Genomic DNA, 16,783 nt, shown 5'->3' on the forward strand with positions numbered 1-16,783 from the left:
CCGGCAATGTGACATCCCTCGTGCACCAGGAGTCGATAGACTCAAAAAGATGTCAACAAAAGTCAAGAAAAAGTTAGTAAAAAAATAACTACGGGCCAAGCTCTCTCCGGATCTGCGCACTGGTGCGGAAAATGGGTCGGCGTCTAAGTAGGCACAGTCATCCCGGTGACCACGACACGTTGACATACGCAGAGTCGACCGACGCCACCAACCGACATGCAGGGGTATTGTTCAGAGAAAAATTCTCCTGATCCAGTCTGACACCTGGGGGTAATTCTAAGGTAAGGAATCTATAACTAATGGTCTCTTTCAGATTGACATTTTTTCCGCTGTGTGCCTTAACTTTATTAACGTGTTTGAAGCATTTACATGTATTAATAGACTTAAACCACTGAAGGGATGAGATTTATACATGTATACACTAATGCTCAGTTGAAACATATAACCTTTTATTCATGTTTTACACTTATTATTGACATTAAACGTGTGGATGTATAATCATGCATTCAAGTTCATATTTAATGATCAACTAATTGAGCCTGACTACAGGCCTCTTTTAAAATGCATTTTGCCTTGCCAGTATATTTTCTCTTTTTTGCAGGTGAATTATCTTCTTTTTAGTTAGAAAATGGCTTATTGTCTGTATCAGACTGCTGATAGTGAGGCCTGGAGGGAAGAACTTGGCAGTGATTTGGAGAATTAATGGTCGAAAGAGGCCTTCTGTTCATCATGTACCACAATTGTGAGATGTTCAAGGGTGAGAACACAGTCCAAGTTTCGATGCGATGGGAAACTGAAGGGATGTTGCAGAGGCTTTCTCGAGTAACGATTAGGTTGGTTCCTGGGGATGCAAAGGGAGATAAGGATGTTTCTAAATCTCCTATTACTTTTAATTGATGTTCTCACAGTTGGAATGGAGAGATTCCCTTAGACCTCTGGCGCTATAGACCTCTCTGCTTGCCTTATCCTTGCAAGTGTGAAAGTTTATGCTAAATACTTATTTCTTCTTTCCCAAGACTTCTACCGAAGTTTGATCATGCTGACACCTTTTATGCTCTCTAAATAGACAACCTTGGTAGATGATCCTATGTTTGACTTGTGTATAGAAACAAGAAGGGTAGTTTTTTTTTATGGAACACCTGTTTGCCTTGATCTATTTCTTTTTTGTTGTGACTGTCACAATTCTGTATCTTATTTTATTGCGACTCAATCTACTGAGATATTTCAACATATCTGCTGTATTGCTGTACCTACTGAACTTATGCTTGGTTTGCTTATATGCTGGATTGATTGGTAATCCAAAATAAAACTCTTTAACCACATTTGGCAATTCTTGGTCCTTATTGTGGAGTCACATTGGCTTCACAAGTTAGACATGTATTGTTGATGTCTTCTCTCTTACAGTGTTCCATGTCAACCAACAAAGGTCCATACAACCAATGGGGAAAAATCATTGACAACTTTACTAAGAAATTGTGTTAAGTACCAGAGTGCTGTCATCGCCAATGCTGCAACACAGGTTACCAGGAGCCCTAATAATTGTATGTAGATGTCAGGTTACTTTAGGTTATGGTACAGGTCTTAAGTCTGAGACAACAGCCAATGGTGTTACCAGGAGAGAGGGATCATTCCATGCACTAAAATTGCACTCACTCATGCAGGGAGAGGAGACACATATTCTGCATATAGATGAAAAGAAGCACAATGGTCTTCAAGTTTAGATTTCTTTTAATTGTTACAACTCTAATTTATTCAAAATTTTAAATGAATACTATTCAAAGTCTGACTCACCATGGATTAGAAACCAAATATAGCACCTCACATAATGAGCATAAGGTTTATGCTATCATTTACAGGTTTGATCTTCATTGATTCATTTAGTTGTTCTCTCTTTTCCATTTTCCTGCATTTTCAGACCTGTGTGATCTGCCGTGGAACAGCGCGCAGTTCGAAGGACAGGCCTGTGCGTCGAAATTCTCTCCTCAGGACAGCAAGATCGAGGCTGGCGGGATTAGCGACCGAATGGAAAGTGAACTTCTGCAGGAGGGCGGTGAGGAAGAGGAAGATCTCCATGCGGGCCAGGCCCTCCCCTGGACACATCCGCTTCCCTAGTGAGAGAGACAAAGCAGAGAGCAAGATAGATTGTCACGTACTGCTGATAGATCTGCTGATAGATTGGACAGCCACTGGCTTCGCAAATAGGTTTGGCTTATAAATGAATGCACCTTTTCTGTCAGTGATAGGCTTAGGCACTCAGTAAAATGAAAATGTGGGTGTACTTGTAAAGCGCACTGCGACTCCATGGAGTATCCTGGCGCTGAAGACCGCTGGGGAACCCGTCCTGGTTTTCCCTGTGAGATGGTCCCTTTTTGGGTATCTCCAAGGTGAAACCAGGCATCCCCGGCCTCTGTGGGGGGCCGTTGTAGAGATGAGGCAAGCTTAATGCCCAGAGTTGCCGAGTGTGTTCCCTGGTTAGAGTAGGCACCGAGGCGAGAATTATCAAGTCCGTTTTAACCCTGGTCCACGACCCTGCCGCGTCAGGAATTGAACCCTGGTCCCGGGCCGTTCTCTGCTTACGGGTCTGCCGCCTCTAACCAGTGAGCCACACCATGCACTCTGTCATGCATGTTTACACTCACACATTCATTCATCAATCCACTGACACATTTTTGCATTCACCAAGTGACAAAATGGGAAGAAAACACGGACAAACTCATCAACATGTGCCAGATAAATTAAAAGAATTCAATTAAAAAAACATGCTGTTATCTAAACACAGCAGACATATACTTGCAATAACAAAACTAAACATAACAGAAGGTGTCCATCTGGCAAAGGTGTTGTAAATAGTTTATCTTTGTTTGAAATCTCAAGCATGTCCACCACCTTAACCGATGTTTTGGGCCATCTTGGAATGGCAAAACAATGATATATTATAAACAACTGTATTCCATAATGGTCTCCTGGTTTAGAGATTTGGCCACAGGGAATGAGCAGCAAGCAAGCTATCCATTAGCACTGCCTGGAGAGCAGGAGTGTCCTCTTAAGACATATTAAAATAAAAAGAAGAGAATCAAAAAATTAAAGGGGAAATATAAGACTAGACATTTATAAACTAAAGGACTGGCAAACTAGCTCTGACAATGAAGTGCATTCATTTTCAGGTGGATGTACATAAAAGATCAAAAATGCTGTCATTCACCAGGCAAAATAGCCAATGACTGGTGAGGACCAAACTATTACCCCATGAGGTTCTCTGTCATAAATGGAAGCAGAGTGTAAATTACAGACAGGCCAATGGCGGAACAGAGTGGACGCAAAAGTGCTCTGTGTAACTATCGGTTTAAATATTTATATAAATGCATGTCTGTATTATTTAATGAATGTTTTATTATTACAACATCCTGGCAGACAGTAAGAAGAGATTGTAGGAAGAATTATTATAGTGCAAATCCTCTCCCACCTAGGGTTTGCCCGAGGTAGTAACAACACCAAAATCATTCCCTACATGCCAATCTGTATATTTTGATGCAGAGAAATAACAACCCACATTTACATGCCTGTTGAGTTTCACATTTATGTTTCACAATCAATATGTCAGGTCTAATGCATTTATTATAACTTTTCTTAATAAACAGATCAGAATTATAGCAACAGAAATCTTTTTCACAGTAAAACCAATCAGATCTGTAACTGTTATCAACAGCTTATCATCCTAACCAAATGAGGCCTCCTGCAATACGCATATACTTTTCTACAAAGCAACCATCAGGCATTCAATCATAACATTATATAGTATACTCAATTACCAGTTGGCAGAGCAGCATACCATCTCTCATAAGAGTGCCTAACAAGAATTCTGACAGTACAGACCTTCTATACCGACGTTTGTCAGAAGGGACAACCAGCACCACAACCCATGTCTACTATGGTAGACTGTAAGATTCCATATACCAAAATACCTATCTGTAGGCTTTAATACAGAGTAATAACAATCTACCCTGATATGTCTATTGGCTTTAACATATGTTTTCTACAGCAAATATGTCAGACCGACTGCCTTTATCATAACTTTTCATTATAATCAATTAGACCAATATGAACCAGACCTATAGCACTGGCTTGTCACTATAACCAACTCACACCTACTGTGCTGGTTCGTAATCCTTCCCACAAGGGAACCATCCACGATACCATAATACGATTACAAATATGTTCAGACTACAGTTGTCAAAACAACATAAAATCTCTACTACTAGAGCATAATAAGGATTATCGTAGTGCAAATCATATATCCCCATGGTTTCTTCAGGTGGGCAACCAACACTAGAACCTTTGCCTACAACAGTAATCTGAAGGAGTCCATGTAACAAAATACCTGCCTATAGGCTTTACCATGGTGTGATAAAAATCCACCCTTAAATGCCTATTGCCTTAAACATGCTTTTCAGAATAAATAAGTATGACCTACTTGCTTTGTCATATCTTTTCATTATAAACAGATCACACCTAAGGAATATGATATAACTTTTCCCATTGAACCGGTAAGGCTTGTAGCCTGCACCAATGTTTTTGACACTATACAATCCTAACAAGAATCATAACAGTAACATTCTACTCTCAGGGTTTGCCAGAGTGGGTGACCAACACCAAAACCCTTACCTACTTTGGCAATCTGTGATATTACATGGAATCAAATAGCTTGCACTGGCCTTTATAGCATTATGTGATAAACTACTGCCAGAGACTTATTAGATGTACCATATGCGTTTCACAATAAACAGGCAGGCCTACTGGTTTGTAGTAACTTTTTTATTTTAAACTGGTCAGATTAATGGCATTGGTCATTACATTCCCCTGCACACCAATCAAGCCTATAGCTGTTATTACTGGCTTGTCACAATAACCAGCTGTAACCAATAACCAACTGCACTGAGTGTAAGGCTTCCCGCAAGGCAACCATCAGGCATACAGTCATAAAATTGCAAAAGTATAAAAAATAACAGTTGGCAAAGCAAAATACTAGCTTTCCTAACAGGTCTTAACAAGGATTCACATGTTGCAAATATTCTATGCTTATGGTTGGTCAGAGGTGGGAGCCAACACCAAAATCCTTGCCTACTAAGGTAATTTATAAAATTATATATAAGAAACATAAATACCTATCTGTGGGCTTTAATTCAGAGCAATACCAATCCATCCAAATGCCTGTTGAATTTAACATATACTTTTTACAATATCTCAGGCCTACTGCCTTTATAATAATATTTCATAATAAGCAGATCAGGCTTATGCTACGATCATTGACTTGCCACCATAACCAACTCAGTACTGCTGCATTGAATATAAACTTTGTCACAAGGTAAAACGTGCAATACAAGCAGTCTTTTTTAGGAGACGCACACAAATTTGCCCCAATCAAATAGTGCACTCAGGGAAACCAACAAGTGGGTGGAGCCTGATCTCCTCTCTAAGTCGCACTCTGAAAGCTCTTTTTTGTTTATCACATAAGGTTCTTCATCTACAGGTCCCTGGCCCTGACCGCCCTTCACTGACTCTATTGTAGACCTCATTGCACCCCAAGCTCTTGCATCCACCGACTCCATCCTACTCGGACACATCAACTTCCGCATAGACAACCTCAGCTATAAGAACACCGCCTCCCTACTAGAGAAGCTCACCAACATCAGACTAAAGCAGCTAGTCACCGCACCGACCCACACAGTCAGACACACATTCTACCCCGTTTTTTCTGCCAGCGGGAACACAAGCTACAGCCACACCACCGAACTCTCCTGGACCGACCGCCACTGCGTATATCTTGCCTTTACCACACCCACCGCACACCAACGCCCTCATTGCCCCCCCCCCGGTCGCAGCTGGGGCAAGACCACCAAAGAACTTCTCATCGACTCCCTCAGCACAACCACTCTGCCAATGCCAACTGCAGCACACAACCTCAACTGATGGATCTTCGACTGTGCCAACACTCTGGCACCCCTTAAGAAGAGACAGACCAGGCAAGCAACACTCCAAGAAAGCCAGCTGGCTCACTCCCACCCTCCATGAGTCCAGACGTACCTGCTGACTACTCGACAAAAAATGGAGGATCAACAAAACACTGAAAACCCACGCAACCTTCAAATCTGCCATCAATGCACACCACCTCCTCTTCGAAACCACAAAGAATACGACCTTCCAAGACATATTCAAAACCAACGCAGACAACAGCAAAGAACTCTTCACCATCGTCAAGAAGTTTGCAAGGTCCAACAGCGAGACCAGAGACGTCCCCCTCCCCCAAGACCTCTGCAACAAACTCAGCACCTTCTTGCACCATACGATCAGGCAGATCTACGACAGTTTTGACACAGACCATGCCACTACACCCGTCACCACCACACACAACCATGCTGCACCCCAACAGACCTGGGCTCTGGGACCCCTTCCCATCCCTACGGACCACGCATGCAACCTTGCCATCATACTGGACTCATCGCTCACAAAGAACCGCCAAATCAACGCAGTTTTCTCAGCCTTCTTCTACACACTCCGCCTGCTTCCAAAGACCTTCAGATGGATCCCCACAGAATCCAGAAAGACTGCCACCCCCGCACTCATCACCAGCAGACTCAAGTACGCGATCGCACTCTATGCCGGCATCACCCAGACACAGCTCAAGAAACAACAGAACATTCAAAACGCTGCTGCCAGACTGGTCCTCGACATCCCCCGCTGCAGCCACATCACGCAACACCTCCGACAACTCCACCGGTCAGCAAGAGAACCACCTACAAGCTCCTCACACATGCCTACAAAGCTCTCCACAATATAGGGCCAGCATACCTGAACCACCACTTCGCATTCCACATACCCGCCAGACAACTCTGCTCTGCCCAGCGTGCCCTAGCCTCCGTCACCAGGATCCACAAGACCAGAACCGGAGGAATTTCATTCTCTTACCTCGCCGCCAAGACCTGGAACTCACTGCCCCTCCACCTCAGGCAATCTGCGTCACTGACCCAATTCAGGAAGGACCTCAAGGCCTCGTTCTTAGAATGATCCCCCACACCCAGAGGGACCAGCAGCCCCGCCTCCCCCCAGCACCTTGAGACCCTCACGGGTGAGTAGTCACACTTTATGAACCCCTGATTGATTGACTGAAGGTCAGGCAACAGTTGCATTATCAAAGGTAGAATTTAAAATTCATGTAGCATAGTGTAGCCATGGGCTTTCAAAAACAAAACTGCACCCAGAAGTCTAAAGTTAATGACTGCCATCCTTCCATCTGTGCTGCTGGCAGAGAAAAACTATATATTTTCTAATTATCCTAGTCACTTTATATTAATTACAAGTACTGTGTGTGCAGTTGGAAGTTCAATCTCAGGCATCTTTATAAATATACAAAATGATCCCAGCTGAGTGGAGGTCACGCATTATTTTTGTGGAAGCAAACAATTTCTTCCCAATCAAAACACACACATCTGGCTACAAACATGCCCCTCGCCTGACAGCGTTTGTTAAAGCCCCTTTTTAGGTTCATTACATAATGTCTGCCACAGCTGCGCTGTCTCGCCAGACTTAAAGACAATGAAACGTTTCCAAATACTGACTAAGTAGACAAAACGGCTTTAGTGCAAGTATTTTCTTAGATCACAGAAAGACTGTTTGAGACCACTTGTTGCAATCTTGTGTCGCTATATGAGGCATAACAAGCTAGCTGCTTACAATGGCCGTAAAAGAGCATCGGCACTCAGAGCAACCATGGCCTGGAGTCACAAGAATGCAATCACAGATAAATGTGGTATACACTGTAAGACATAAATAATGCAATCTGCAGTTCATAGCACATTTAACATATCTTCCTACCTTGCACTAACTATGAAGAAACCAGAAGCCAGAACTGGGAAGTATTTTAAATGAAAACCACACAAGTCACAACACTTCGTGGTGCACAAAAGAAGCGAATCTCAATTGGTGAACACTCTTAAACCACAGGAAAAGCTGCAGAACACTTGGAGGCATGTGACAGACAAATGAGTACACACCCATTCAGGACACACCCCTCTCTTCAGTAAGGGAGTGCTTATTGGCTTAAAATGTATAAACCTTACAACTTTGTATCTGCTAAACTACCCTTAGGAAACCAGCTAAAGACTGATCTTGTAAAGTAACACCTTCTCATCTTCATGGATTATCTTCACCCTGCTGACCTCTGAGGAACGCCTCGTTTCCTTTAGCTAGTCTGCCTTTGCATTCTCCACTGCTTAATTTGTGCTGGTGCGTTCCGGTGTTCAGCACCAGCACTAAATTGTCAGCACTGGGGTTTATGACTGTCTGCCACATGGTAGTGGTGTCTGCCAATTTAGGTACGAGCACAACAACTTCTATTTATTATTTCCATTTCAATTTCCAATTATTAGTATTTGCCTCCAAAGCCATTCTTACAGCTTTGGGGGGCTTTAATAGTATGAATGGTCACACTTTTAAGAGCGTGATGATTAGTAGTGTTTTGATGTTGTCATTGGCAGTGCTGCAGGGGCAACGGATGGTGCAAGCTCTAGTGTCCTCCTGTCGAGAGCCCCCTGCCTGACTCTCTCTGCCCGCCCTGCCAAATACCTGCATCCCCCTCACTAGCCTACTGGGCACTATTCCCCTCTACACTGTGTCCTCAGCCCCACCTCCCCTCTAGCCTTTAGGATCCCGCACCCACAGATCTTTAAGCGCGACCAAAACTGAATCATTTACTTTTAATTTAAAAAGCTCTCAGATGCTACACTTCCTATGGGAAAAGACCTCTACCACAAAGCTTGAACAACGAACAACCTCAACCACGAAGTCTGAACAACGACCTGGACTGAACCACACACTGAATGAACCACTGAATGAACCACGACTTCATTTACAACTATGAAGTCTGAACAACAACATGCTTGAACCACGAATCTTAGGTCAGTAGTCTAATTTATTGTTGTTATATTTACCTTCTTTTGAATGTTATTATAACCTAGTAATTAGTCTCAAATTATTTTGTATTTTAATATTGTTATATTTACCTTATTTTAAATGTTTTTATACCCTAGCATTATTCATGAAGTTAACACAATATCGTTTGGCAGTTGGTTGCTCTTGTGAAATCACAGCTTGGCCTGAAGTGAATTGTATTAAAAGCCTCCCTGCTGCCGTTCCTCACTTCTTTCATGTAACGCAGCAACCCCCAGATTCATCATGGTCATGTTTTGTGAGTCCTTAATAGCAAATTTTAAGGATTTGCTATTAAAGACTCGCAAAACGGGATGCATGTAGAAATCGCAATATTTTTTGCGATTTCTACTGCTTCCTTATTTACGATAAGGCCCGTAGGAATGAATGGGGAGTCATTCCTTATTTGCGATTCGCAATTAGCGAATCGCAAATAAGGAAGCAATTTCAAGGGTGCCAGGGTGTCCAAAGGACACCCTGTTGCACCCCTGAAATGGTAATGTATACTGGTGTTGCGCACACGCATGTCCAAGGGACATGTGTGTGTGTAACATACAACTTAGAAAAATGAACTAAAGTGCATTTTTCTAAGTTTTCGCTATTTACCACGTAGTTAGACTTCGCTGTAAATAGCGGCCCCAGATTGCGAATTCGCAATTTTAAAATGGTTCATGAATTGCATTTAAGGAATCTCAAATTGAGATTCCTTAAATGCAATTAATCGCAATTTAGCGATTTCTATAATTGCGATTTTTCCATTTGGGATGATGAATCCCAAATGCTAAAATAGCGCTCGCAAGAATCTGGCCCTTTGCGAGCCGATTTTGCTTTGATGAATCTGGCTTCAAGGTCTTAAACAGTGATGAGTGCATTTGTGTCAGAGGTGGCCCTCAAATCAAGGCCCAGGCTTAACCTTTCCTCTTTATCTACACTTTTTTACTAGAGAGTAGAAGTGGTTTGGAGGGGGTTGTTTACTGAAATATTGTTTTCAGGTGATTTCTCATTAAAGTGTTTTAAGCTCTCAGGAGAAGCTTGCACAATTCAAAACGGCTGTGTTAAGCCTGAAAAATGGACTGAATGAATGTTGTTATCCATAAGTAGAAATTGCAGTTGATCTCTCTACCTCTCAGAAATCCACTGAAGCCAATCCATTCCAATTTTTATAAATTGCTAGCTGGGATTTGTAGGTGAATTTTTTTGTGTTGCCTTCTACGAATTATATATAGGTGGTCGAGCAACTGAAACTCGAGCAATGTATTTTTTGTGTCAATCAATATGTGTTGATGTGCGTCATTTCGTGGTTTAGGCATGCGGATTTGGAATTGTTGTTGATCATTCGTTTTTAAAATTAATGAAATAAGTCGTTCTTCAAAACTTCATTATTGAGACATATTTGTGGTTTATCATGCGTAGTTCAGGCATGCGTGCTTTAGCAGGTAGTGGTTACATCATACAATCCTTCCTATGTGTATAAATGCGGTGTTCCATAACAATCTAAAAAAAAGATATCACTTGTTCCAGGCCGTATCGTCACTTGTTAAGAGTGGGTCGCCAAAAGACCCAGCTCCACCCAATATTCTGAAGCAGGTAGCCGATGAAGTTGCCTCAATTATCATTGATTTGATCCACTCCTCGCTCTACATGGGTATTTTTCCTCCCCTGTGGAAAAGAGCAGCGGTGAAATCTCTGCTGAAAAAAAAGCAACTTGGACCCGCTTTCGGATAGCTACGCGCTTTAGAAGTGCTGTTTCATTCATTACCTCCTCGTCCTGTCTTCCTCGCCACAGTAATATACATATGAGCCTCCGGCTCCACACAGAACTCCAAGTAAAATAAAAGAGCAGCGCTCTAGTCTCTCCTCCCTCCTCCAATATGGCCCCCGAGGCTTCATCCAATCCTATAAAAGGATACATATCAACCAGCCCAGCCTGTTCTTTTTTTCTGCACTTCTCCGAGTGCTGTGTTTTCCCTGCTGGTCAGGTGAGTGGGGCTGGGATCCTGCTTGAGCTGTCCCCTTCTGCCCTTTTGGTATTGAGTTTGGGGGTAGTAGTGTTGTGCTAGTGTTGTTTTTCTATGCACTTTGTGGTTGGTGTTCTTTAATTTGTCTTGTATAATTTTATTTCTTGCCCCCTTCTTTTGCCTTTTTTTGCCTCTCGTCCTGCTTTAGCGGACTTCTGGGCTTGTTCTGTCGGCTTTTTAGGCGGGACGCATGGGTTCCTGAGAGCCGTTTTTATTTTGTTTCCGACCGCGCGTCCTGCTGAGCGGACGTTGCGCGGTCGGGTGTCTTTGCTCTGGGGGCCGGTGGCTCCCGGTCGCATTTCCCTACCTGCTGCCGTGGCCGGGTGTACTTGATGTGGGGGCCGGAGGCTCCCGGTCGCATTCCCTCCCTGCGGCCGGGGCCGGGTGCGCTTGCTGTGGGGGCCGGAGGCTCCCGGTCGCATTTCCCTCCCTGCTGCTGAGGCCGGGTGTACTTGTTGTGGGGGCCGGAGGCTCCCGGTCTCATTCCCTACCTGCTGCCGGAACCGGGTGCGCTTGTTGTGAGGGCCGGAGGCTCCCGGCCGCATTCCTTGCCAGCTGCAGTTCTAGGCATATTCTTTGGCTGAGTTCAGCTTTCGGTTTTCTCCGTCCACGCAAGGCGGTCTATGGCTGTTTTTGTTGCGCATGCGCGCGGCTCTTCTTCAATGCATTTGGGTTGTTGGTGTCATGCGTGCGTTGCTTTATGTGGTTGCCTAGCAACCTCGGGGCCCTTTTCGACCTGGCATGTTGTCCTGTTCATTGCTTGTGTTGACTCCACTCGTGGGTGGATGTGATGGGGCGTGGTTCTCTAGAATTTCCTGCTCCTGGGTCCTTGCTTGGGACTTCTGGGTCAGTGGTGGCAATTCATTCTTTTGTATTGTTGCTGCTTTGTTTACTTCTGCTATGGCTACGGCGTTGCAGGGTCAGGTACCTGTTCCTCCTGATGATGTGGCGACGGTGGATGACGCTACTGCTGCTGATTCTGTCGATGTTGTGGACGTTGATGTCCATGGTCGCTTGGTACTGGGTGCTGCCTCATGGTGGTGCTGGGTTACATTCGGTGGACTTGGTGTTTCCTGCATTTTTGGTGGATCTGGTGGGCGATCTGTTTTTCGCGGTATCAGCGCCCTGAGACTGTTGATTTGCCTATACCTTCTTCTGTTTTAATATGGATACATGTAGGGTAGTATGTGGTCAGGGGTTCGTTTTCACGTTTTGTGTACTCGATACCCGCTGCGGGTTTTTTGCTGTGAGTAATGGTTGGTGCGATGAAGCGCACTTTTTGCAGCTGCATTGTTTTTTCTATCAGTGCCTATTCGTCTTACGCGATCCGGTCTTTGCTTTCAGTATTTTGGTCGGTGCCTGCTTGTTGGTTCGATGGGTAGTTATTCTTCTACTCTGGCGATATTGGAGCAGCGGGTGCGCCTGCTTTCTGATGTTTTTTCATTGGTTCTTCGCTCCTGGATAGTTGGTGCTGCGCTGTATGTTCTCCGGATGATCCCTTTTTCGGGTGTTTGGTTGTTTGATCCTCCTTTGGATGTCATGGTGGAGTTGACTGCGGAGGACCGTATGTTCCTTGCTCCTGGGCGTCCTGATCGCTTCCATGCCTTTGGTTCCCTGAGTGCTTTTGGTCATTCTTGGATGGCCGGGGTACTCCTTCCTTTGAATCGTCCCGGTTCTCTGGTGCTTCTACCTCGTCCGCTCCCACTTCCTCATCGTGTGGTGCTCGCTCCTGGTGTCGGCCCGGTTGGGGGTCGTCTACCTTGATTCATGGATTATTGACGCGAGACTGTGTCGGACATGTGGGTTCTTCGAGTGGTTTCGGAGGGTGTTCGTCTTGGGTTTTCCCTGACTCCCCCTGACTGTTTCAGGGCCACGCCTTGTCCCAGAGACCCTGTAAGGTGTTTGGCGCTGTTGGGACGGCATCGATTCCCTGGTGGTCATTAGGGCGGTGATTTCTGTTCCCCGCGACCGATTGGGGTTGGGTGTGTATTCCGTCCTGTTCCTGATGTCAATGCGCCCTGGGGTTCTTCGGCCAGTGTTGGACCTGCAGTGGTTGTATGCTTACATCCCTCACATGCAGTTCTATCTGGTTTCGCTTCGGTTGCTCCTTCCTCTGATGTCTCAGGACGTATTCCTTGCTTCATTGGACGTGAGATGCTTTTCTGCTTGTCCCTGTTCCTCCAGCCTCTCAGGGATTTCTCCTGTTTTGCGTGCTGGGTCGTCATTTCCATTTCCAGGTACTGCCCCTTAGTCTCTGCTCTGCTCCTGGGATCTTTACTGAGGTTCTGGCTCCTCTTATTGGACATTTGCATAGGGAGGGCGTCTGTGTTTTTCCTTCTCTGGACGACATTTGATTTCTGCTTCTTCTCTTCCTGTGGCGGAGTTGCATGTCCAGTGGGTGTGCATTGTCCTGGAGCATCATGGGTTCCTCGTGCTTGTGCCAATGTCCTGCCTGGTTCCTGCACAGGATTTGTTTTCATTGGGGCTCTGTTTGGGACTCTGTTGGGGATGGTGTTCCTGCCCCCTCCACGGATTCTGTCCCTGATGTCTGCAGTTCGTGTCCTGTTGTTGGGGCGTTCTCGTCCTGTGAGCCTCTGTCTGAAGGTTCGGGATCTGCTGTCGGCGTCGTTTTGGACGGTGCCATGGGCTCGCCTCCACATGTACCCGGTGGGGTCCCGCGTTTTTGTCGCATTGTCGTGTATTTCTATAGGTTCTGAATCAGTCCCCCTATTCCTGACCCTATTCTGGTTAAACTAACTATCAAGTTAACTAACAGTCAGCCCATGAGGCAAGAAAACCCCCATGATGCAGATACCGTTATCTGACGCAGTCACACTACGGCACAGGAACGTGTTATCTGATTAGGTCATAACGCTTGAGATCTAATTGATTTGATTGATTGATTTGATTTGATTTTGAGTTTTGTAGAGCGCACAGCTACCCTCGGGCATCCCGGCGCTGGAGATCGCGGTCCTGGAGGATAGAAAGTCAGGGGGGGGTGCTCAGGGGAAGAGAAGGGTCTTCAGTCTCTTCCTGAATCTGAGGTGGTTTTGTTCTTGCCTAATTAGACAAGCGACATTCCTCCAGCCCCTGATAAGGCATACGACGTTCTCATAACAAATCAAACCTATGACAACCTGGATAATCCGTGCGGCCATTGTTTTGATTTCACAGAGAACTTTAGTAAAGAATGTGCTAACGAGCAAGTCGTATGACATCTTTATTGACGTACCTATGTCCATCCTTACGTCAATCTCGGCACCTTTAAGGTATAAATATTGCCGACCTTGCCCTATGCAAACACACGCGTGGTGACAAGACGGAGCAGCCATACTTGCCGAAGCCGAGAGCAGAAGCAGACCCCGCAGGCAGCAGCCCCGCCTTCCTGACGCGCTGAGAGACGCGCTGCTATCTCAAGCCGAGAGACCCAGCACCGGCGCTTCTGGGCAGCCCTCGCAGGCAGCCTGGAATATCGAGAGCAGAGAAAGAGATACCATTCCTCATTTCATCCTAACTTCCAGGTACAGAACTGAATAACCCCTCCTAGAGAATTCTTTAGTTATTCACTTGGCAAAAACAAACTTAACTTAAACTGTAACTTTCTATTCCCGCCCACGCATTAGACTTAGGTCAGGTACACGGGGTAGGCGTATTTAGAAACACCAGTTGAGTGCGTTTAGTCAAATGTATATGTGTATGTAAATATATTTTAATCATTTTAAACATCATATGGCTCAGAAACCATATCAATGTTTTTACAGTATTATTTTATACTATTGCTTCTAATGTATGCACTTTACTTAACTATAAGTATTGCAATAATATCGATCCATTTCTCTTGTACGAGAAAAGAGACTGATCAATAAATAACACCTTTTTATTGAACACGCCCGTCTCTTCCTTTTCTCTACATTCTGATGAGACTAAGAATGCACGTACTGACTGAGTAAAATAATTGCCTTGTGCTCACACGACTCTTGAGATTGACTCTTGATTAGGGGAGAGCAAAGTTGTCATGTTCTATGGTTGTCAGAAACTAAATCCCTTCTTGTCTAATCAGGGGAGTTAATTCCTTCCTTGAACATTCGAGAAAGTTTCTAGCGAACTCTGAGCTTAGCTGGCAAACCCAAAAATTAAGTCTAGTATCGACAGTAGTAGACCTAGTTAACGTCTGGCCTAGGCCTTTACTGCTGTAGGTACTATTCCAATGCGCAGAGCCTATTGGGAAAATAGGAGCTACACTACATGGCGCCCAACGTGTTTGGAAAGGGCGATAAAACTAACGTAAGACATTTAGAGTAACTCAGTCGTGCTTTCTCACTCAGACCCCTTTTCCCAAATACTCCAAAGACGTCTGGAGTGGGTGAAAGGTTATAATATCCTCCAAAACCTCGCAGGAGGGAACTCCTATGTATGGTTCTTGGTCTAGTCAACGTTGAAGGATAAAACAGTTCCAAAATATTGTGCATCTAATCTCTGTTTCCATAAAGAAACCTGATCTGCAAATAAACATAATACCATCCTGTCAGCAGAATGGACAGCGATGAAGAACGAGAGGTTACTAGATTAGCTACTGAAATAGCAGATGCTGATGCTACCATGCAAGCAGCAGACGCGGATATAATACTCATTCCGGTCGCCAAAAGGAGATCTATAACCTTAAAACTTATAGAAAATGGACTGACACCTAGAGGTGGCACAGTCATATTCGTAATCGAGGCACACGAATATCGGCAGACAGAGGTATACTATACATGGATACATTTTCCAGCAGCTAATACTATAACAAAGTACTTCCACTATTACAAAGTAGAGGAACCTCCTAATGAGTACACTCCTTTCGAGGAAGTGGAAGTACCACTCAAATTCCAAGAGCATTTGCTCTTATTTGATGGCGCCCTAAAACATAATAATCACATTACAAGGCTCGGTCCTTTAGGAAGACCAGGAGCAACGTGGCCGGTCCTAGCCGGATACACACCATATCCAGACATCGAAAGAATGCCTGCAGCAGAGCTGTTAATACAGCTAAAACAACTACTAAAAATTCACAGACAATTAGTTCAGTATGTAATGCGGACTTCAACAATTCAGCCAGCGATTAAACTTCCACAGCTGACCCCTCACCAGGGGAACACAAATAAAATTACACCACAGAACATCCAATCCTGCCTAGGTAAAGTTCCAGCTAAACGGGAACAGATACCATTCTGGTTGGCACAGAAAATTACCCAAATAGAGGCGGTGTTTCCTGACACCACCCCATTAGAAAAACACAGAATTCTGACTATATGTCTCCCAATGGGAATCGCACCACACATTGAGGACTGTGACACTTGGGGTACAGTATTTGCTTCCATCTACACAAAAACGCACGGTGTTCCATCCATTTCGGTAATACCAGATGTGCTAAAACAAATTCAAGATGAATACGGTCCAGAACCTGCTTTAACTCTTGGTATGAAATTACTAAAAGACTTCAAGCAGGTCTCGGCTATATTACTAGCCAACATAAAGGGTGAAGCAGCAAACGTGGCGATCCGCCAGAGATTAAAAGAGACAGATATAGCAGACCAACCAGCTGAAATTGCCAGAATCATAGAAAAATCCTATGAAGAACTAGGCAGAGATAGTCTAGGTGGAATACCAGTAAAACCGCAACTGACTACAAGTCCAGAAAAAATATTTTTTAATAATAATAATTCACCAAAAAAGAACTGGGATGGAAACAAACAATCCAATCCTAAAGAAAAGAAATTCCAGTCCAGAGGAAGGTCTCCTAG

At 44.4% G+C, this 16,783-nt stretch overlaps 1 protein-coding gene across 1 annotated transcript in view; it reads right to left on the minus strand.

The window, feature by feature from the left end:
* Positions 1-1,761: 1,761 nt before the first annotated feature.
* LOC144782041 (cytochrome P450 2G1-like) overlaps positions 1,762-16,783 on the minus strand; it is a 519,896-nt gene continuing 504,874 nt past the window's right edge. Inside the window, exon 10 of the mRNA XM_078661170.1 lies at positions 1,762-2,108. Within this exon, the coding sequence (XP_078517296.1) occupies positions 1,912-2,108 (197 nt within the window). The 3' untranslated portion in view covers positions 1,762-1,911. The remainder of the gene's footprint in view (positions 2,109-16,783) is intronic.

The sequence above is a fragment of the Lissotriton helveticus genome, chromosome 9, assembly GCF_964261635.1.
Source record: "Lissotriton helveticus chromosome 9, aLisHel1.1, whole genome shotgun sequence".
NCBI lineage: Eukaryota > Metazoa > Chordata > Amphibia > Caudata > Salamandridae > Lissotriton > Lissotriton helveticus.